We start from the raw sequence: 24,604 nt of genomic DNA, 5'->3' as shown, positions 1-24,604 counted from the left end.
AGAAGGACAGACAGGCAAGAGCCACTATAAGTTTACTAGTGGAAGATGAACAGCTTATACACATAAGACAAGAGAGTACAGCTAAAGGCATGTGGTGTGCTTTGCAGAGAGTGCATGAAGGAGCAAGTTTGAACAGCAAACTATTCCTATTAAGAAAATTATATCAAATGAGATTTAATAAAGGCAAGACAATGCAAGAACACATCAGTGCACTACTAGAGATAACCATACAGCTCAGGTCAATGGGAGAAGAAATCAAAAGCAACCACATAGCAGCCATCCTCCTTTGCAGTTTACCAGATACATACAGTGCACTAATAAACGCACTAGAAATGAGACCTGAAGCAGAAATCACACCAGACTTTGTGAAGAACAGGCTCATAGAGGAGTATCAACGCAGAAAGGAGCTTACAGAGTGCAATACTGAAAGTGACACAGAGAAAGCACTTAAAATGGTGGACACTAAGCCACACACCAGGGAAACAAGAGCATGTTTCAGATGCAAGAAAGTGGGTCACCTGAAAAGAGATTGCACCATATGGAAGACAGAGCAGCACAAACCACCAGAAAGATTACACAAACAAAGAGCCAAAGCCACACTTACAGATACAGGAGCACACAATTGGAATGGAACATTTAAAGCGACAGTAAACCAATTATCAGAAAAGTGGTATGTAGACTCAGGAGCGACTAGTCACATGACAAATAACAAGGACTTCTTTACTGAACTTGATTTGAACCATAAAGAAACAATCTACCTAGCAGATGGAACAAATATCATTGCAGAAGGGAAAGGGAATGGTAAATTCCTATGTTCCAAGGGTAATGGCAGCTATACAGAAATACCCGTAACAGATGTGCTATATGTTCCCAAGCTTGAGGGAGCACTGCTATCAGTAAAGAATCTAGTAGAAAAAGGACTTACTGTAAAGTTTCAGAATAATAAGTGTTTTATCCAAAACGGAAGAGAAACACTAGCTACAGCCAGAATAAAAGAACATTTATACTGTCTGGATATCGCAGCACAGCAGGCAAAGCTGAGTACACAGAAACACGCTGACTGTATTCACAAGTGGCATAGAAGATTAGGACACAGACACCCAGATTGCATAAAGGAAATGCAGAAGAGAGACCTAGCCAGGGATCTCAAAGTGTCAGACTGTTCAGAAATGATGAAGTGCCAATGTTGCATAAAGGCGAAAGCGACAAGGACAACAATTCCTAAGAAAAGTGAAAACAGAGCTTCCAGACCACTAGACCTGGTACATAGTGATGTATGCGGACCTATGAAAACGCGAACCGTAGGAGACAAAAGGTATATGCTGACATTCATTGACGACTACTCCAGGTTCACAGTCACTTATCTAATAAAAAGTAAAGATGAAGTCTTTGAAAAGCTGCAAGACTACGTGAACATGACCAGAAACAGGTTCAAGAGGAATATGCTAACTCTTCGCAGCGACAATGGAGGCGAGTTCACAGGACAGAAAATAGAACGGTACTTAAGAGGACTCGGTATTGAGCATCAGAAGACAGTACCATATACACCAGAGCAAAATGGCGTATCTGAGAGGAAAAACAGATCACTAACAGAAATGATAAGGTGCATGCTTACAGATTCAGGACTACCTGATAAATATTGGGGTGAAGCAGCAGCAACAGCCACCTATCTTCAAAACAGACTACTTTCCAAAGCAGTAAGGAAGACACCATATGAGCTGTGGCACGGTAAGAAACCCAGCTTAAAGCACATTAGAGTTTTTGGATGCAGAGCCTTCGTTTACATTCCTGCTGAAAAACGAAGCAAGTTGCAGAACCGAGCAGAAGAGGGAGTTCTAGTCGGCTATAGTGAACACTCAAAAGGCTACAGAATCTTAAATCCAAGAACTGGAAAAGTAGTTATAAGCAACAGTGTGACATTCATAGAAGAAACACGAGATGATGTCATAATTCCAGTAGACTCTACTGAAGAAGAAGAAAGCACCGAATCCAAAGAAACAGATGAAGTAGAGATCATTCAAGAAGTTGAAGTACAACACAAGACAAATACCAGCGACACTCATGAGAGTACATCCGAGGGTGTGAGACGCTCTTCAAGAGAAAATAAGGGAAAAGCACCTACACGTTTATCTTACAAAGCAAAAGCCATTAGCATGCAAGAACCTGCATCACGAGAAGAAGTTGCTAAAGGATATTCACAGAAATTTGGAGAAGATTATGATGAAACGTTTGCTCCAGTTGTGAAGCACACTACCATTAGAACCTTACTCCTAACAGCAGCCATAAAGGGTATGAAAGTGAAACATTTCAATGTAAAGACGGCTTTCCTACATGGCGAACTAAAGGAAGATATATACATGGAACAACCACCAGGCTTCGTGAATTCTCAGAACCCAGATCACGTATGTAAACTGAACAAGAGTATATATGGTCTTAAACAAGCAGCAAGAGCATGGAATACAAAGATAAATGGAGTTCTGACAGAAAAGGGATTCATCAGAAGCAAAGCAGACCCATGTCTCTACACAAAGTTGATAGAGGAAAGATGGTTCTATGTATTAATTTACGTGGACGATTTGCTAGTTTGTTTCGAACAAGAAGGGGACGAAGTTGAATTGTTACAAGAACTAAACCGTCAGTTTGAAACAAAAGACCTCGGCCACATAACGCATTACTTGGGAATGCAAATCTCAAGAGAAGGTGATGGAACATTCACACTAAGTCAAGAAGTGGTATGGTTAATGCAACTACTATCAGACCTAGGAATGCCTCAAGAAGAACCTATCAAGATATATGAGGATATTCAAGGATGCATTGCATTAGCGCAAACAGAAAGAGTGAACCCAAGAACCAAGCACATTGATGTCAAGCATCACTTCCTGAGGGATCTACAGGAACAAGGTCTTATAGAGTTGAACTATTGCCCAACAGAAGATATGACAGCTGATATCATGACTAAGCCTCTTACCAGAGAGAGACATTGGAGACTTACGTCAAAGATGGGTCTAACTGAAGAAACCCAGTCTGTTGAGAAGGGGTGTTGAAATATGGACAACAGACTATGGTTTCGTTTATATGCATGTAGTTACCGTACAGGGGCAGCAGATGGCGCTGTATAGTTACAGAGATGTAGTGTTTGTCTGTTGCATATGTTATGTACTTGTTTGTTTTACCTCACATGTTTCTTTCTAGAAGAGTCTCTGAGGGAGATGGAGATAAGCTGATGATACTGAAACCTGTTGTATTGATCCTGCTATTTAAGTGCTATATAAACAAGATATACATCTCAAGTCTCGTTCTGTCTGTATACAAGGTAACTCCTGAGGTAATACTTTATCTAAGGCTCCCCACTGCACACCTATGGTATCGATCCATCGCACTATACCAACAAGGGGGAAGCAGCAAGCTAAGGGCTGGGAGATAGGTAGGACCTTTTTAGATCCTATCCCTAAAAAAAGCACAGCTCATGAAGTGAACAACCCAGACTACAGTATGCACCAGCCATTCTGAAGATAGAAACTATGTGATGGGTTTAGTCTATCAGCACTGATCTCTCTCCCTCCCCTGCCTGCTGTCAAATGTGGTGCAACATCCGCCCAGGGCCAATATTCGGGGACCTCAGTGGTAGAACCCTTACTGATATTCTAGATGGAGCAATCACTAGTAGATGACTCCAGTAGAGAATCCTTCAAGCAGTATATAAATTGCCATCCGTTACTCTAGGTGAACCACATACCTGAGATGCCACCTGGAAGATAAAGATGCAGAGGATGGTGAGACCTCCCAGAAGATGACTCCTACTGACTGCACCCATCTTCATGAACCTGATTAAATAAAAGCATTGATAATAAGAAAGGAGAACGGTAACCTAGAGGACTATTTCACACTGATACTCCCCATGTTTCTCACCTCCCCATCCCTAGAAGACCATAGGTAGCACCTTGTTGGAGGCAGAAGTCTACTGACAGTATGGAGAATTTGCTTGGAATTAGAGCAACTATAATGGGAATTCCACCCTAGGACTGTTCTTCCAAACATAGTAAACAGTTGGGAGGTTGTTAGATATGAGATAGATAAATAAAGAGATAGACAGATGATACCTCACAACATTTCATTCTGTGAAAAGGGGATGAGGCTTCATGGGAATTGAGCATGGTCTAGTGGCATGTCCCCGTCTTCATCACTGTGGGGACATGCCCAGCACTCCTGCAGATACTGAGCTACCCCGAGGCTCTCCCCAAACTGCACAGATGCCGTGCCCGTGTGCACAGCATCTATATACCTGCTGCACTGCATAGAGAGCAGCTGTGAGAATGCTGCCACCAACCCTGCCACCCAAAAAAAGTGGGACTGTTCCTCAGAAAGGTGCCAACTTATTACTTCCTCCCACTTACGCTCTCCAAGATTTTCCCCATGCTGCTCCCCACCGCAGGAATTCTCTCCCTCTCCCAATCAGACTCTCCACCTCTCTACAGAACGTCAAATGAGCTCTCAAGACTCACTTCTTCACCAAAGCCAACCAGCTCTCATACTAACCTTATTATTATTATTTTATTATTGTCCTTTATTTTTATGGCACCACAAGGGATCCGCAGCGCCCAATTACAGAGTACATAAACAAGTAAGCAAAACAAGAAAACAGTGGGTCTACTTTAGACCTGATCGCGGCAGCAAATTTGTTAGCTAATGGGAAAAACCATGGTGGTCATTCCGAGTTGTTCGCTCGGTAATTTTCTTCGCATCGCAGCGATTTTCTGCTAATTGCGCATGCGCATTGTTCGCACTGCGACTGCGCCAAGTAAATTTGCTATGCAGTTAGGAATTTTACTCACGGCATTACAAGGTTTTTTCATCGTTCTGGTGATCGTAATGTGATTGACAGGAAGTGGGTGTTTCTGGGCGGAAACTGGCCGTTTTATGGGAGTGTGTGAAAAAACGCTACCGTTTCTGGGGGAAACGCGGGCAGGGTATACACTGTGCAGGGTATACACTGTCTGCTTTATTTTTACACTGCAAATTAGATTTCAGTTTGAACACACCCCACCCAAATCTAACTCTCTCTGCACATGTTACACCTGCCCCCACCCCCCCCCCACCCCCCCCCGCAGTGCACACGGGCCCTCATTCCGAGTTGATCGCTCGCTGGCTGCTTTTAGCAGCCATGCAAACACAGTGTCGCCGCCCACGGGGGAGTGTATTTTTGCTTTGCAAGAGTGCGAACGCCTGTGCAGCCGAGCGGTTACAAACACATTTTGTGCAGAACAAGACCAGCCCTGTAGTTACTTATTCTGCGCGATGATTGCTGCGACGAAGGTCCCGGAATTGACGTCAGACACCCGCCCTGCAAATGCCCGGCCACGCCTGCGTTTTTCCAAACACTCCCAGAAAACGGTCAGTTGACACCCACAAACGCCCTCTTCCTGTCAATCTCCTTGCGTTCGGCTGTGCGAATGGAAACGTCGCCAGGGCCGTCTTTTCGTATGGGCTCAATGGGCTCTTGCCCAAGGGCCCCAGAGATATAAGGGCCCCAGGTTGATAGCTGAGGGTCTCCTCTTTCCAGGGGTACCAGATTTTTGAAAATCGGCCCTGGGGAACCGGAGATATCTGACTTCAAAGCAATGGTCCACATCCGAGCCTGTTAACTGCTCCTCCCCACCAGATATCTTGGGCTCTGTCTAATTTAGAGTTGTTCTGATGGTACACTCCAAATGCTGGGACTCTCCCCTTTCACTGGACACTGGCAGCATGTCTCTACTATGCCCAGAACCAGAGATATCAGCCTTCCAGCAGCTGGCCCCTGCTCCAGCTCCACACGCCTGGTATGGAGTTTTGTAATTTCATTGGTGGATTGCTCTGGCTCCTGATCTCTGATCCCCAGGTCCCCAGTACCTCCTGAAAGGTGGTACTCTCTAGTTTTATGGGGGTCATTCTGACCCGATCGCATGCTGCAGTTTATCGCAGCGGTGCGATCGAGTCAGAACTGCGTATGCGCCGGCGCATGCCAGACGGCTGAAGGCCATCGGGCTGCTATGATTGCCTCTGCCTGATTGACAGGCAGAGGCGGTCGCTGAGTGGGGGGGGGGGGCAGAATGGCGGCATTTGGCCGCCATTTCATGGGCACGGTCCGGCCAACGCAGGCGTGGCTGGACCGAACGGGGGGGCTGCAGCGGCTGGGTGACGTCACATGCAGCTGCTGGGGGCCGGGGAGCGATGAGTAGCTCCCGGCCTGCACGCTAAAACTGCGCTGGTCGGGAGCTACTCTTGAAGTGCATAGGCATTGCCGCTGTGCGACGCCTTTGCACTTCTGCGATCATCTCGGAATGACCCCCTATATCCCATTGAAAGCTAAGAAATCTATTTCCAGGAACTTTAGCTATCTGCAGTCAAGCAAGCTGCCCTCTCACCAGAAAATGATGAATATTAAGCCCACTCCACTGTCTACCCCTCCCCTGCGTATTAAACACCCCTTACCGCTCTGGAAGTCAAGTACTGGGGCCCCTTCATTCAGCACAATGCCCCCTTCTACAGTTTAGTGTTCTCTCTCCCGCCCCATCTCCCACCATCTGTGCAGTAAAGGAGTAATTAGCAGAAATTACTGCTCCAGGTGCTACATGCTGAGCGGAAGATAGAACAACCCCTAACGCCCGCGGGACATCAGAGCTGCCGCTGGTGGCACCTCCCACCCCTACTGCTGGAGGATGGGTAGGGGGCCCAGTGCATTGCTATGCCCAGGGGCCTACACTGCTGTTAAGACGGCCCTGTACGTCGCTAGAACCTGTGTAAAACAACGATGCTCTTTGTAGCAGTCTGCCGCGCGTGCTCATTGCGGCCCATACGCATGCGCAGGTTTGCCATTTTTTATAAATGATCACTAAGCAGCGAACAACGGCAGCTAGCGATCAACTCGGAATGACCCCCCATGGTTTTGCCCATTAGCTAACAAATTTGCTGCTGCGATCAGATCTGAATTAGGCCCTGTGACTTATAGTACAAGACAATATAGGACAAGTACGGGGTATATAAACATAATCATAGTCATATAAACAGTCAGCAGACGACACTGAAATAAGGGGGTCATTCACATCTGATCGCTGCTATGCGTTTTTGCACAATGGGCGATGAAGTACTAAATGCGCATGCGTATGCAGCGCAATGCGCACACGCGACAGACAACAACAACGGGCATCACTGGCCAGTGATGGGATGGTGCGAAAATTCCATTTGCACGGGCGTTCACGAGGTGATTGACAGGAGGAAGCCGTTTGTGGGTGGCAACTGACGCAGGCGTGTCCAAGCGTTTTCAGGGTGGGTGTCAGACGTCAGCTCCGGCCCCGATCGGCCTGGTGTGATCGCACTGTAGGAATATGTCCTGGGCTGCGCACACACTGCATAAAGTGGATTTTAGCAGCTCAGCGTACACATAGCATCGCACACTCGCACAGCAAAAATACACTCCGCGGCGGCGACTATCTGACCGCAGGACAGCAAAATTTGCAGACTAGCGATCAGATCTGAATCACCCCCTAAGTATCAGGATGGCAGAAAACCGCAGGATCTGGTTCCGTTGAAGAGAGTATGGAGTAGAAGATGGCTTAAGTAAGAGAAGGAAAAGCACATGAGGGAAGAGGGCCCTGCTCGTGAGAGCTTACATTCAAGGGGAGGGGCAGACAGACAGGGGTGACACAGATGGGGTAGACAGTGAGTCTGGAACAGAGGGTTAGGATGAGATTTGGCTGGGTTTGGTGAAGAAGTGGGTCTTGAGAGCCCGTCTGAAGTTTTGTAGAGAGGTGGAGAGTCTGAGGGGGAGAGGTAGGGAATTCCAGAGAAGTGGTGCAGCACGTGCAAAATCTTGTAGGTAGGAGTGGGAGGAGGTAATCATTAGGCAGGACAGTCGGCGTGCATTAGCAGAGTGAAGAGGACGGGTGGGAGTGTAAAGGGAGATAAGGTCAGAGATGTAGATGGGAGAGGAGTGGGTGAGGGCTTTGTAAGTGAGTGTGAGAAGCTTGAATTGGATTCTGAATGGGAAGGGGAGCCAGTGAAGGTCTAGTAAGAGAGGAGAGGTGGACGTAGTGCATTTGGTGAGGAAGATGATCCGGGCAGCAGCATTGAGGATAGATTGGAGTGGAGAGAGGAATGTGTCAGGAATAACAGTCATGAGGAGATTACAGAAGTCCAGTCTGGAGATGACCAGTGAGTGGATGAGGGTCTTAGTAGTGTCCTGGGTCAGTAAGGGTCTGATCCTGGAGATGTTTCTGAGATGAATACTGCAGGACTGTGAGAGGTGCTGAATGTGTGGTGTGAAGGAGAGGGAGGAGTCAGGATTACTCCAAGACAGCGCACTTGGGGGGTAGAGGAGACAGTAGTGCCATCTATAGATAAGAGAGTGTAGGAGGTGAGGTTATGCGGGAGGGAGGGAAGATGATCAGCTCGGTCTTAGACATGTTAAGTGTAAAGGGGGGTACTCACGGAGCGATATTCTAAGCAATCTGACTAGATTGCTTAGAATATCAGCATGATCGCTCCGTGTGTAGCCCCCTCAGCGATAGCGATGCGCGGCCCCGCACATCGCTATCGCTGCTGCTAGATTGGTCTGCATGCAGGCCAATCTAGCGGGTCGCTCACTTCACCCGCTGGGTGAAATGAGCGCCCCCCCGTCTCCCCCCACACGCTCAGCACACATCTCTCCTGCATCGGCCCGTGGGTGCTGGGCTTAAGAAAGCGCTGGGACATCCAGGAGGAGACAGCAGAGAGACAGTTGGAGATACGAGTGAGGAGAGCCGGGGAGAGGTCTGGGGAGGAAATGTAGGACTGAGTGTCATCAGCATAGAGGTGATATAGTCAAAAGAGCTAAAGAGCTCACCTAGAGAAGATGTATAGAGGGAGGATAGGAGAGGCCCAAGGACAGAGCCTTGGGGGACACCTACAGTTAGTGGAAGTGGGAGTAGGTGGAGCCATGAGAGGAGACAAAGAAGGAACATTCCCCACACACACGGAAAGGAAGCAGTCCGTAGTCGGAACGTATCACAGAGCTGCAATGTCTATGGCCCTCATTCCGAGTTGTTCGCTCGCAAGGCGATTTTAGCAGAGTTACACACGCTAAGCCGCCGCCTACTGGGAGTGAATCTTAGCTTCTTAAAATTGCGAACGATGTATTCGCAATATTGCGATTACAAACTACTTAGCAGTTTCAGAGTAGCTTCACACTTACTCGGCATCTGCGATCAGTTCAGTGCTTGTCGTTCCTGGTTTGACGTCACAAACACACCCAGCGTTCGCCCAGACACTCCTCCGTTTCTCCAGCCACTCCTGCGTTTTTTCCGGAAACGGTAGCGTTTTCATCCACACGCCCATAAAACGCCGTGTTTCCGCCCAGTAACACCCATTTCCTGTCAATCACATTACGTTCGCCGGAGCGAAGAAAAAGCCGTGAGTAAAAAAACTATCTTCATAGCAAAATTACTTGGCGCAGTCGCAGTGCGAACATTGCGCATGCGTACTAAGCAGAAAAACGCTGCGATGCGAAGAAAATTACCGAGCGAACGACTCGGAATGAGGGCCTATGTACGGATGAATTTCAGGCTCTATGCTCAGGGCTGATTGAGGTCAGTCGCATTTGGTCTGAAACACTGTCCCCGTTTACTGCACTATAATTCAGGGGTTTCACCAGCATCACATGTTCATTGGCAGGTGACAAGTGTTACGTGCTTGGCATCCACATACATGTATATCACCCATAGCTAAATGATTACACATTGCCGTTCACTTCTATCTGCATTATGGATAAACAATGGTAAAGTACAGGAGGGCATGGGCAGCCGTGTGGCATATGCCACCTTTGCCCCGTCAGTCATAGTCATGCCGCGGTGTGAAATGCCAGGGCTTTTGCTGGATGTAACCATACATAAAGCAAGGGGTGCGCCCATCTCACAGTAGGCACGCTGTCCTGTAGCGCTCACAGAAAACACTGCGCTGGAAATAGGTTGGTGTGTAATAGTCCAACAATTGATCATTAGGATGTGGGGGTTTTTATATCACGTAAATAATGTTACATTTTTATAAGAATCCTACAAATATCATAATATAGGTTTAACAACCTGCTCAGTGACGGTTTCATATGGATTCAAATAATCCCCTTAATTTCCCTCCATTAGTCCATTCCTTTTCTGAGTTTACAAGAATGAAAAATCCTATTTACCTATATACATACTGTAGCACAATCCCTGCGTTTGGGATACCGGAAGTTACAATACCGACGCTGGAATCCTGACAAACGCATGGAGAGAACATATAAACCCAACTCAGATAGTGCCTGGGTTAGAACGGAACCCAGTAGTAATGCTAGCCACTGTGCTACCCTTCATAAAATGCTAACCATTGTGCCATCCTATATAATACTAACCATTGTGCTACCCAATATACACTGTACCACCCACGTTATGGAACATTGCATAAAATCTAGAAACACCTACCTGACACGACTTACAGGCTCTCCTGTGCGGGGACCAGCCTCTGTATGAGATGCAGAAAGACACTGCAGAGTGCAGCTGTGTGCAGATGGTTTGGGAGAGGCGTCCCCTCATCGGCTGCTTTCAGTTTTGAAATGATTTGTAAGCTGAGTGGAAGTTACTCAATCAAAGATTTAATGAATCTGGCAGAACCACAAATACACCGCTGGAGGAAATTGGACCATATTACACAGTACTGGGTACTAGGGTACCTGCCATATGTCATTACTTTAGGAAGTGTCACTCTTTAAGATGGGGGCAGATTATGAACTTAAAGTGGCCCTGGAAAAAATTCTGAAAGTGACCTCTCATAGGTGAGAAAAGATAAACTGTAGGTGGCATCAACTCGCACTACACGGGATTTTGCACACTACATGGGGTTTAGTTGTAGGTAAGGCCAATGCAACATGCTATGATAGACAAAGTTGCAATAGCGGGCATTTATGGAACCAATATGCAATACATGGAGCATCCCAGAGACTGATCTACAATACAGAGAGCATCTTAGTGATCGCCATACAATACAAAGAGAATCGCAGTGACCGCCATACAGTTGAGAGCATTGTATAAATTGATATATACCATACAGAGAAAATTCCAGAGCCCACCATACCATATAGATAGCATTTTACGTAGTGCTATACAATACAGCGAGCATTCCAGACTCCAACATACAATACAGAGATCATTCTAGGGTCATACACTACAGAGAGTATTCCACCAATAAACAAGACGGGTGTGGTATGTAAGGTGGACAGTAAGTAGGTCGATAATGTTTAGGTAGACCACAAATGGTCGACAGCAAGTAGGTCGACAGGGTTTCTAGGTCGACATGGTCTAGGTCAAAAGGTCGACATTAGTTTTTTTGGTGCCGTTTTCTCCGTACAGTGGGCCTAATTCTGAGTTGATCGCAGCAGCAAATTTGTTAGCAGTTGGGCAAAACCATGTGCACTGCAGGGGGGCAGATGTAACATGTGCAGAGAGAGTTAGATTTGGGTGTGGTGCGTTCAAACTGAAATCTAAATTGCAGTGTAAAAATAAAGCAGCCAGTATTTACCCTGCACAGAAACAAAATAACCCACCCAAATCTAACTCTCTCTGCACATGTTACATCTGCCCCACCTGCAGTGCACATGGTTTTGCCCAACTGCTAACAAACTTGCTGCTGCGATCAACTCAGAATTACCCCCAGTGACCTGGAACCCCAATTAGTGCACCGTGTCCCCTCACATGGCTCGCTTCGCTCGGCATGCTTTGGGCAAGGTGACTCGCTCCCCTACCGCTACGCTCAGAACAGGTTACCGTTCCCAATCGTAGTCCACGTAAATCGTTAAGTATGAAAAAGTTCAGACATTTTTTTTTTTAAATCTCATGTTGACCTTTTGACCTGTCGACCTAGACCATGTCGACCTAAATACCCTGTCGGCCTACTTACTGTCGACCTAACAACCGGATACCAAACAAGACATAGACTATTCCAGGATTGTCTCACAATGCTAAAATCATTCCAGAGACCAATATATAATACAGAGAGTGTTCCAGAAACTGCCATACAATACAGAGAGCATTCCATAGATGGCCATATAACACAGAAACCATCCTAGTTATGGGTCCTACACACAGCGCGATGTGCCACCGAGGTGCCCGACGGCTGATACAGCTGACGGGTGACCCGGCGGCGCGAGAGGGGGGGAGACGGGGGGTGTGAACTTTCTTCACTCCCCCGTCACCCGGCTCCATAGCACTGCATGCTAATATGGACGAGGTTGTTCATATCTTTCAGTGGTATCGGCCAGTGTGTAGGGCCTATAACTGCCCTATTTATATAACATACACAATTATATATGTGCTTTTTGCAGAAGGAATATAGTGGCGACAATGTGGGACAAAGGTGGTAGGGGGAGTGGTTATATGGGACACTGCAGATGGTGTTGTTTAGGTAGGAAAAATGTATAAATCCAGACATTGGGGGTCATTCCGCGTTGATCGCTCGCTAGCAACTTTTTTCAGCGCGAGGATATTTACTTTTCACACCAAATGGCATAGTAAATGGTTTTCTCTGATAGCACCACTGTGATTACAGGCTTTCCTAGGGAATAAAAACTTACAGTGTAAAACAATAAATGGCTTGTTACATAGATAAAGCCGGCACACACTATACAATTATCTGACAGATCTGGCTGGTTGGAATAAAAATCTGGTAATGGATGAGAGCAAATGACAATCCACCATCTGCTGCTAAACATGGACAAAAACTGTCGCTCATACACATTGGTTAAATCATGGATTTTATATTTTCTTTATATTAATCAGAAATTATAATTATTACATTTGTATATTTTCATTTATTTCTGTCTTTATTTTAATTTTTTTCAGCATTTTTTTCTTTTATTGTTATAAAAAATATTATTTATCACTATATATTTTCTCTTCATTATCATTTTTCCTATGCAATATTTTTTTGTTTCCTAATCATATTTTTTTATATGCACAACTCAAAAAATTAACATTTAAATACACCTTTCATTAAATTCCCTTTAACTATGCGACCACATAGTAATTGTGTATATTTCTACATTGCTACTAATCATTGGCCCTCATTCCGAGTTGATCGCTAAGTTTTTCGGTCGCACAACATATTCGCAAAGTTGCATTAATGTAGTAAATTTGCGAACCTCCGCCCTCAACGTATTTTTGCAAATTCGCACGCAGTATTACACAAAGTGGGCGTACGCCAAATGACATCGCAGTAATGCGAAACCATCGCAGCATTGCGAAACCATCGCAATAACACATATTTAATCGTAAAAATACTAAGTTTGAGTAGATTTACACATTTTACCGTAAAAGTGCACACTTTTAAGGTAAAACGCACCAAAAAGTTTTTTTTGGCTATTAAGTGAAATTACACCTTTCCTTTTAAAGTCCACAAGCCCTTTTCAATTACGAACTCAATTAGTGTAATGATTGATAATGTTCCTAAACAATTAAGTCTGTAAAAAAAAACAGATTAACACTTTGTTGCCATAATTGCCCATCAACATGTAAAAGTGTAAAATAGTTTTTTTTTTTTTTTTCACTTTTTTTTTTTTTAAAAAGGTGTTGTTTGTGAATGAAGGTTTTTACATGTTTCTTAACACAATAATCTCCTGTATTTTTTGGTAAAAATGTAACGTTAGATGTGTGTAATGTTTTTTGCAAACAAATTCTGCCTGCCAATCTGCTGATCCTTTTTTGCATTAATAAACACAACACCCGGTTAACTTTAATCAACTTTTTTTTTTTTTTTTTGGTTAATATTTTTTTTTTTTTTTAAACAAATAATCAAAATCAAGCAAATTTTTGCAATTGGTCAACACAATTCATTATTCCTTGCAGGTGTAGGCGCATGGTGTAAAGAATCCCGGATAAACTTGTAGGATCTCCAACTGCAACATCTGAAATTAAGATGCAACACAAACATTAATAACTTAATTACATTAATTATTATCCAAGCAAGGCGCAAAGCACACTTAAATGCTGGCATGTCCAAACTGCTGGACTCCAGCTGTTGTGAAACTACATATACCAGCATGCCTTTACACAGTTTTGTGGTCAGGGAATGGCAAAGCTGTGTCAGGGCATGCTGGGATGTGTAGTTTCTCAACAGTTGGAGTGCCGCAGTTTGGACAGGCCTGCTTTAATGGCAAAGTTACTACATCCTGCCTGTTTTATGGTACAATCATTAGCAGAACACACAAGCCTGCTCAGCCTTTTTATCAGATTTTAAAGTGTTCCAGACCATGTGTTAAATTTACTACTATGTGAGTTATATTTAAGATGGAACGTTGCCCATAGCAATCAAGCAAAAATATGATTATTATATTGTAGAAGTGGATCCCAATTTTTAAAGTATAATCTTATTGGTTGCTATGTCCGACATCCCATGTTAAAGATAACTACCATCTTCGTCAATGTTACACCATGTTGGCATTCATTCCCATTTGTTGTTTTATTTGTATTTTATTTTTAGGGGGTTGGTCCTGCATCATCACACTGCATATCCACATCTTCAGAAGGCCAACATATCATAGCATTCCCACACTCCCTGAAAGCTGCCCTTACTAAATAAGTGCAAACAGGTTTGAGTAGAACAATTAGTAATTTTGAGAATGTAACTTTCACACAAAAAAACAGTGTGTCATTAGGCTGCATAACAAAGTGAAGCATGTGATTTGTAAGTGTAAATATTCAGACTACACAGGCCCAAGTGTAAAAGGCAAACAACATACTAAACTCCACTCAGGTCTAACTGTTTACCAGAAAAACTAACACATATAAACCCTGTTCTCCTGGCAACCCTGGCTACCTAATGAGTGTCAACCTAGAGTGGACACACAAAACATTGCACACATACACACTGTACATATAATGACACTCACAAATATGTCAAGGCAACATGTACACCATGATGAAATTTTCAAATATTTGTCCAGGGTCCAAGAATTCTAACAGTACAACACTGCATGTTTTGACATTGTAAGTGTAAGTGGGTAATCATTTTTTTCATTATAAAACAAAACTTACTTTCCACGGCAACCTCAAGACTCCCGGACCGGTCTGCAGGGGCTTCCTCTGCCCATTCACTGGGTGGGGATGTTGGCTGGATGGGGGAAGGTGGCTGGATGGGGGAAGGAGGAGGGATTGGGGAAGGAGGAGGGATTGGGGAAGGAGGAGGGATTGGGGCAGGAGGCTGGATGGGGGAAGGAGGCTGGATTTGGTTGCCAATTTCAGAGGGGGGGTCTGATTGAGAGGGCGAGGGGGGCGGAGAGAAAGTTAAGGCAATAGAGGATGTGGGGGGTTCAGATTGGGATGTAGAATTAGAAGGAGAAGGGGTATGGGAAGGAGGAGAAGGGGTCCCAGAAAGAGATGGAGAGGTGTGGTGAGAAGGGGAATGGAAAGTGGAGTGGGCCAGGGAAGCTGATGGGGCCTGGGAAGCTGAGGTGGACTGGGAAGATGAGGTGGACTGGGAAGCTGAGGGGGACTGGGAAGCTGAGGGGGACTGGGAAGCTGAGGGGGACTGTGAAGGGGAGGGGGAGTGAGAAGGGGAGGGGGAGTGAGAAGGGGAGGGGGAGTGAGAAGGGGAGGGGGAGTGTGAAGGTGAGGGGGAGTGGGAAGGGGAAGGGGGTGGTGAGTTTTGCCGTTGTTGTTGTCCTAGAATGATAATTGTGTACAAATTTTTTAAACATGAGAAATTACATAGTAATCAATTTCTTTTCTCAATGTTCTGTTCAATGTTAAATGTTTTTTTTTTTGTAATAGCAAAGCAAACATGTTAAGATCCTCTTCATGTTGGCCACAGCAAACAAAATGAGTCCAAATTTTTACTTTGAAGCTCATTCCTTCATCTAGTCAATTGAGTCATAGTGATTGGTCTAGGCAACATCACCAGATTACTATTCCAGGAACCTTATTATATAGCCAGCACTGATCAAGTTTTTTGGTTCTTTTTCCTGCCTGCTTCTTATTTTTTTGAAACATGCACTTGTTTGGTGTTACTTTGCTACAGTCAGTACTGTTTTCCCTAACCACACACAGTGTCATAATTACCAAAAAAGGACACAGCAGGTTGCAATTAGCCTACCATTTACTGTAAAATGATTGAAATTCCAAGGGGATTACAGCAGGAATTTCGTTTGCAATTGGCCAAAAGCATGTGCACTGCAGGGGTGGCAGATATAACATGTGCAGAGAGAGTTAGATTTTGTTGGTTTGAGTAATTATGGGCAGGGTAAATACATGCTGCTTTATTTTAACAATGCAAATTTATATGCAGATTTAACATACCCCACCCAAAAATTACTCTCTCTGCACATGTTACATATGCTTCCCCTGCAGTGCACATTGTATTGAACAATTGAACCATAAATTCCGGAAGCCCTAAACTTGGAAAAACACCCATTAGCACAATTTTGAACCAAAACATTATGTAAGGTAACTTACTTCGTGTATGCAGAGCCCGAATTTGCTGGCGGATCTCCGCCAACAAATCTGGAGTCCTCCTACGGAGATCACTCCACCTCCTTTCTAGCTGGATGATTGTCCGCCTGCTGCGGACGCGACTCCGCAGCAGGCGGCGGACCTCCGCGTAGGCCTCGCGCTTCACCCGATTGGGGATGAAGCGCCCAACGCGGCCTACGCGGCGGTCCATCACCGCAACCAGCACGCGGAGCTCCCGCCTGGTGAACGGTGCTGCACGCATCATGGCAATGGCGTTTTCCTTATTTGGGCATATATTTATAGTGTCTGTTAGCATGTGATTGGTCAAAAATCTATGTTGTCATTTCTAATAACTTTATTGCTCTAAGCAATGCTGTGAAGAGCAGAGTGTTATTTGGCACGAGCGGAAATTCGCATTAGCAGAAGCGAAAATGTTTTGAACACAAATTTAAGAAAACAAAACACACACAGAGACACAGACTTTAGATAAAATTACTATACATATCTGTGTACTCACCACAGTTCGTGTGATCATTCAGCTGGACAGTCACAAAGTGTGAAACATTGAGTATCATTTGTTTGTGTGTTTGGTTACATAATCAGGATTTGAGGATATAAAATAAATAAGGACACTATTTATTAACATTACAGTATTTAAATTTCTAAATAAACATTGTAAGCTTAACGTGTTTTTGGTTTTTGTTAAAAAAATCAATTACCCATTCCAACACAACAAAAGCCTTACCCAATCACTTTACAAGATCATACAAAATGCAATCATGGTTTAAAAAACATAAGCATACTGTGTTGTATTATTTCTGCAAATATAAAATATAAAAACACTATACCTGAAATATTCTGCAACAATTCTTGCCCTCACTTGGCTCCCCCTCCGTGTCACACTCCCCCCACCGAAGCGTGGACCAACCCCTGGCTCCTCATCAGGCAATTCCTCTGCCTGAGGAAGCTCTACACTACTCCTTACCGCGATATTATGTAGTATTGCGCACAGGACCACTATTTTACTTGCCATCTCCGGCGAATACATGATGTCGCCACCAGTGCGGTGGAGCACACGAAACCGCCCTTTAAGGACACCAATTGTGCGCTCCACCAGCTGCCTAGTGGCAGTAAGCGCGGAGTTAAATGCCATCTGTGGTCCTGGCCTGGGATTACGGTAAGGAGTCATGAGCCAGGGGGTGCAAGGATATCCACGGTCTCCTGTTGGTAGATAATCCAATATTTCAAAATAGTATATTTGTCAAGTTATTTTTGTTTGTTTCAAAAATTAAAGCAAAAACTCACCCAATAACCACATGTCTGCTCGTTGACTTGATCTTAATCTCTGCCATATCCCTGATTGTCTAATGACATATGCATCATGGGAACTTCCAGTAAACTTTGCATTCAGGGAAAGGATCTGGAGGGATGGCCCACAAACAACCATTACATTCAGAGAATGAAACAGTTTCCTGTTTCTAAAAATTTCTTCATTATGTCTTGGTGGCTGAATAGCAACATGTGTGCCATCCACAACCCCAATAACATGTGGGAAGCGACTACCACCTTCCGCAAATTGCCGCTTCACCACATCTAGGGCACCAACATCCAAAGGCATATCAATGAACTGCTTCACCCGCTTTAGGAAAGCCTGGCAGACACGCCGCAGGACCTTACTGAACTGGCCCTGCGACATGCCAACCAGGTCTCCCACAACATGCTGATATGAGGCTGTAGCCAAAAAATGTAACACTGCAAGGAATTGTGTCAATGGTGGTATTGCTGTAGGATACCGAATTTCAGACTCCAGATCACTCTCTATTATGGAGAGAGTGTCTAGGATTAGATGTGGTGGCAGCCGGTATCTACGCACCACCACATCATCTGGCATCCCAAAAAGTAGGACACGGGTTCGGAAAATTGGTGGCCTAGCACGCCTCCGTTGCCTTGGTTGATGAGGAGCCGGCTGTGGTTGTGGGGCTTGCGGTTGGGGTGGGAGTGCTGGCGTGGGTTGGGGAGGTAGGGCTTCTGCTGCAATATATATTGACATCACACACTTTTTAAAAAAAAACAAAAACAAAGATGAAGAATACAAAACTAAAGTTTGACAAATATACTACAATAAAATGCTTTGACAAATGTGGTGTCAACTTACTGCAGGAGCGTACATTTTTTCTGTGTTGAATTCATGTCCAAAATGTAAATAAATTTGGCAAATAACAAATAAAGAACAAATTTAATTAAAAATACATATGTTATTTTTACAATTTCCAAAAAAAATGTATGGGTACATTTCTCTGCATAAAAAACTTCACTAACACCAATAAAAAACCACAAACAAAAAATAATAGGCATTTAGTAGCTAGACCAGGAAAGACAAACACTACTTTGCAGATCAATCCTGGTAAAAAAAAATTTGGTTTAGCCAAAAGGCCAAAAAAAATAATCTCAACTATTTTACAAAACACAAACAGGCACCAACACAGGCCAAGGACACTTACCTGCTCAAAAAGAAAGGAAAACTTGGTGTTCCCTAGCACACCAATCCAAATAAATCTCAAAGGGTTATATGACCCAAAAACAAGCACCTACAAGAGAACACAAATGATAGTCACAAATAACATACAGACCATTAAAACAAACAGCCACCAATACAGGCCAAGGACACTTACCTGCTCAAAAAGAAAGGAAAACTTGGTGTTCCCTAGCACACCAATCCAAATAAATCTCAAAGGGTTATATGACCCAAAAACAAGCACCTACAAGAGAACACAAATGATAGTCACAAATAACATACAGACCATTAAAACAAACAGCCACCAATACAGGCCAAGGACACTTACCTGCTCAAAAAGAAAGGAAAACTTGGTGTTCCCTAGCACACCAATCCAAATAAATCTCAAAGGGTTATATGACCCAAAAACAAGCACCTACAAGAGAACACAAATGATAGTCACAAATAACATACAGACCATTAAAACAAACAGCCACCAATACAGGCCAAGGACACTTACCTGCTCAAAAAGAAAGGAAAACTTGGTGTTCCCTAGCACACCAATCCAAATAAATCTCAAAGGGTTATATGACCCAAAAACAAGCACCTACAAGAGAACACAAATGATAGTCACAAATAACATACAGACCATTAAAACAAACAGCCACCAATACAGGCCAAGGACACTTACCTGCTCAAAAAGAAAGGAAAACTTGGTGTTCCCTAGCACACCAATCCAAATAAATCTCAAAGGGTTATATGACCCAAAAACAAGCACCTACAAGAGAACACAAATGATAGTCACAAATAACATACAGACCATTAAAACAAACAGCCACCAATACAGCCTAAGGACACTTACCTGCTCAAAAAGAAAGGAAAACTTGGTGTTCCCTAGCACACCAATCCAAATAAATCTCAAAGGGTTATATGACCCAAAAACAAGCACCTACAAGAGAACACAAATGATAGTCACAAATAACATACAGACCATTAAAACAAACAGCCACCAATACAGGCCAAGGACACTTACCTGCTCAAAAAGAAAGGAAAACTTGGTGTTCCCTAGCACACCAATCCAAATAAATCTCAAAGGGTTATATGACCCAAAAACAAGCACCTACAAGAGAACACAAATGATAGTCACAAATAACATACAGACCATTAAAACAAACAGCCACCAATACAGGCCAAGGACACTTACCTGCTCAAAAAGAAAGGAAAACTTGGTGTTCCCTAGCACACCAATCCAAATAAATCTCAAAGGGTTATATGACCCAAAAACAAGCACCTACAAGAGAACACAAATGATAGTCACAAATAACATACAGACCATTAAAACAAACAGCCACCAATACAGGCCAAGGACACTTACCTGCTCAAAAAGAAAGGAAAACTTGGTGTTCCCTAGCACACCAATCCAAATAAATCTCAAAGGGTTATATGACCCAAAAACAAGCACCTACAAGAGAACACAAATGATAGTCACAAATAACATACAGACCATTAAAACAAACAGCCACCAATACAGGCCAAGGACACTTACCTGCTCAAAAAGAAAGGAAAACTTGGTGTTCCCTAGCACACCAATCCAAATAAATCTCAAAGGGTTATATGACCCAAAAACAAGCACCTACAAGAGAACACAAATGATAGTCACAAATAACATACAGACCATTAAAACAAACAGCCACCAATACAGGCCAAGGACACTTACCTGCTCAAAAAGAAAGGAAAACTTGGTGTTCCCTAGCACACCAATCCAAATAAATCTCAAAGGGTTATATGACCCAAAAACAAGCACCTACAAGAGAACACAAATGATAGTCACAAATAATAAGCACATGTTTATTTTCACAAATGGACTTGCCAAATATATATGGGATTAAATAATTAAACAAAAAAACATTAATAAAACACTTTGACTTCCAAAAATTAACAATAACATTTCCACAATACTCACAAACGAAAAATTGCATAAACAATGCAACACTGTCTATATTCCAAACGCAAACGAAAGGACAAAGGTATGCTTGACAATTACTCACTCTGCAAATTCCACTAGCACCTTCACGCACAAGCCAACAAACAAATGAAACTCCAAACTACCTACACTCACAGCGTGCAAACTCGGCCCTTAAATAAGCAGTGCAATCATTCACCAGATTAATAGTGTACACCTGTGTGAATTAACGATTCGCACGTAGGTATATAAGCGCACACACCTCGGCGTACACGTCATCACAAACATGGCTTCTCGTGAGCAAATCGCAGCAGAGCTAGACCGCATTGCAGAGCAGCAGATGGCATTGCAGAAACAACGCTTAGAGTGGCAAAGGCGCTTGTTAGAATCCGCCTCTGCGGATGTGGAGGCAGGACCTAGTACTCTGCAAATTTCTGCTTCTGAACCTCAACAATTGAGTGGGGATACCCTGCCACACACACATAGTGAGCCAACTGAGGGAGAATTGACTTTAGCCACACAAACACAGCAGACAGAAGCTGCTAGTGAGGAGGAAGATGGAGATGAACAACAAGAAGAAACCTCACAGGCTACCTCCAGACGGAAAAAAAGACAGCCTGCATTCACTAAGAGGGAGTTGCGTGTCTTGGTCACGCAGGCCATGGCCAAAATACATAGAGGGCCAAAAAACATGGGTGCTGCTTCAAAAGAACGCATATGGAGAGACATCACAAAATCTGTGAATGAAGTTGGCTCTGTCGTCAGAACATCACAGGAAGTGAGACGACGGTAAGTGCATCTTGACAATCCATTTTCTGTGCTAAGTTGATCAAAAAATATAGTTACATATCATGTTCTGTCTAGCAAACACAAGCAGAACATGTGTGCTATATATTTTCTACAACCAATAATAATACTCAACTTTGTCCCTCTTTCACAATACATATGTAGGTGGGCTGACTTCAAATCCCGCCTGAAGGCAAAGAGGGCTGCGGATTGGAATGCCTCAAGGGCTACAGGGGGTGGACCACCTGTCGCTGTGGAGTATACTGACTTGGAGGAGATGGCGATGGACTGTGTCAGTTATGAGGAGGGCCAAGGGGTGTCTCATATGGACACGGACCTGCCTGAGATTCTGACGGGACATGACTTGGAAGGTAAGTTTACACATTTATTTGTCTGTAATTTGAACTGTATTTAGAATCTTTTACTAATTTATACTCCAACTTTTTCCCCACACATTCTTCTATTTGCTTGGCACAAAACACAGCACAGGGGGGTGAACAGTTTGAGTCACAGGCCGGTTATGTGGTTGAGGCTGAGGTGGAGGGACCTAGTGGGTCTGGCAGTGTGGGCCAACAAAACCCACCTATGCAGGTTTCTACTGGCCCCCCCACCCAACCCTCTGCTATCCCGGAGATCCTGCTTGAAATTGCTAGGTATGGTGAGAGCCTAAACACATTTCAAGACGGGGTCATCCGGGAGGTAAGCCAGATAGCTGTCCGGCTCACTGAGATCCGAACCTGTGTTGAGCAAGGTGTTGCTCAACTCTGCAAAGGTCTGGCAGAGATCAGGCAGGCCCAAGAACAACTGGCCTCCTCAAACCAAACCCTTGCAAATAACATCTTGCAAGGGCTCCAGGCCATCGCTGTCTCCCTTGCCCACAGTGGCAGAGAGCCAACCACATCGGCTCCCTCCCCTGCCCCTGCCCAGGAAGAACAGGCCACTGGGCAGGCCCAACGAAGGTCACTCCGCAGACCAAGCAAAGAAGATCAGCCTCAGGCGGGGAGAAAAAGAAGAAAGTGATGTCTCTCCAGATGGGCAGCACCCATGTTTTTGTAGTTGCCTCTATGTTATTTTGGAGTTGGCTTGTGTGGCCAGAATGGATCACTCCCTCTTAGTGAAATGTCTTTTTTCTGTTTGGAGGAATTGTAGCCTGTGAGTTTCTTTTAACAAACAACAGAGCCATCTTCCTCTCACTAGTGTGCTGTGTATTGTTGTGTTTGTGTGGTGGATACTAATTCTTTTTCATTTGGTATCAAATTTGTGTGTGGCAGGGTGTGTAATATGTTTAATTTATGCATTTAAAAGATACTTTTGTCAGAAGCAGAAATTTGCAGAGTACTGAGTTCTGCTATCTAATTATTGTCAGTGCCATCTGCTTGGTGCTTGGTCTATCTCTGCCTGTGAGACTCATGTGGAGCCATGTTTAAATGTTGTGTAATATTCTTCCCGTAATAAAAAAAACATATTACAAATGTGTGCAATTTCTTGAAGGTAATGCATTAGCAAAATCTTAGTTAACAAAATATTAGGTCAACATATAGACACTTGGTGACCAATCTGCTAATTCTCCTTAAAATTCTAAATAATTTAAAAAAAAAGGTATGCTTTGCACCACACTTTAATGTCCATATTAATAAAACAGACACGACAACTTGATTAAATATCTTTGGTCAACATGACATCATTGAAAACATTGACAGATATTATAAACATATATTATTGTGACTTTTAAAACTAAATCATAGTGTATGCTGCATTATGTGGGTGTTGGTTAATTGATAAGAATGTAGCAGAATTCTATAACTTCATCTAAAAATGTAACTTGTTTGTATTTAGTAGTCTAACACACATTAAAACATTTCAACAAAATGCTTACACACCAAGGTAAACACAAATAACAACCTTATTTGACAGTGTGTGAGATTAATATGTGAGTAGAATAAACATGTAATGTGTGTTCAGTCAATTGGTGGTTGGTAACTTTCATGTGCTCAGTAATTAACAAGTAATTGGACATCAGATGAATGTGCTCTCCAATTAACTGCTAATTACTGCATACACACTTGTACCAGTACTTCGCAAATGTAGAGTAACTGCAGACCTACTCTGCTGCTGCGTGAATGGTGCTACGGTTTCCTATGTTAGTTTTAACAGCGACAATGTTTATTTGCGAAAACCACGCCCAATGCTAGTTGCATACTCCCACACAGTACGCCCACTTTCACGCCCATGTCGGAGCATTGCGAAGTCTCGCCTCCGCCACGCCCACGCCACTCCTCGTTTTCGTTTGGCAGTTACGGCTTTTTTTTTCCTAAGTAATTTTGCACAGTTGTCGTACGTATGTCGTCGCGCATGCGTAATCACGCATTTGCGCATGCGCAGATACTTACATTTCGGACATTTGCGATGCGATGACTCTTAGCGATCAACTCGGAATGAGGGTCATTGTTGCATAATCCTGCATGCGGGTGTGGATTATTGGTCCGACCTGTAAAAGTTCGACAGTGTCTCTCTAGATCAACACGGGAAAAAGGTTGAACAAACAATTTTCAAAGTTAGAACTATCACCTGTTAAGAAGTAACTAACAACTTTAACAAATAGGCTGTGTTCCTTCCTAAGTACACACAATCAGGGGCGTCGGAATGGGGGGGGCAAGGGGGCAGTTCGCTCCCCCCAAACATGAGAGAGGCGCCATCCACCCGGGAGCGCGATTGCCCGCTGAGCCTGCATCTGCCACCACTAGCAGCAGCATTCCCCGCTGTGTAAAGTGATAGCAGCGGTCAGTGCCGGCGCATCCCTCTGAGCAAAGGGATGCGGCCGGGGCAAATAACTTGAACGGTGGCTCTGCTACTTTCTACTGTAAACGTGTTTGTATA

At 43.9% G+C, this 24,604-nt stretch overlaps 1 protein-coding gene across 1 annotated transcript; it reads right to left on the bottom strand.

Moving 5' to 3' along the window:
* Nucleotides 1–15,024: 15,024 nt before the first annotated feature.
* On the bottom strand, nt 15,025–18,534 carry LOC134993329 (putative nuclease HARBI1). Its single transcript, XM_063950864.1, has 4 exons — nt 17,790–18,534; nt 17,333–17,705; nt 17,002–17,023; nt 15,025–15,698 (listed from the first exon to the last, which is right to left on the bottom strand). Exons 1-3 carry the CDS (start codon nt 18,532–18,534, stop codon nt 17,020–17,022), a joined length of 1,122 nt encoding a protein of 373 aa, XP_063806934.1. The 3' UTR covers nt 15,025–15,698; nt 17,002–17,019.
* Nucleotides 18,535–24,604: the final 6,070 nt, after the last annotated feature.

This window comes from Pseudophryne corroboree, chromosome 2 (genome assembly GCF_028390025.1).
Source record: "Pseudophryne corroboree isolate aPseCor3 chromosome 2, aPseCor3.hap2, whole genome shotgun sequence".
Lineage (NCBI taxonomy): Eukaryota > Metazoa > Chordata > Amphibia > Anura > Myobatrachidae > Pseudophryne > Pseudophryne corroboree.
Note: the sequence above shows the minus strand (reverse complement) of the source record. Positions and strands in the feature narration are given on the sequence as shown.

Coding starts and splice junctions, on each gene's coding strand:
- LOC134993329 (XM_063950864.1), bottom strand. CDS start 18,534: ATGTCAATATATATTGCAGCAGAAGCCCTACCTCCCCAACCCACGCCA. Junction 17,706..17,789: donor AGCAGACATGTGGTTATTGG/GTGAGTTTTTGC, acceptor ATCTACCAACAG/GAGACCGTGGATATCCTTGC.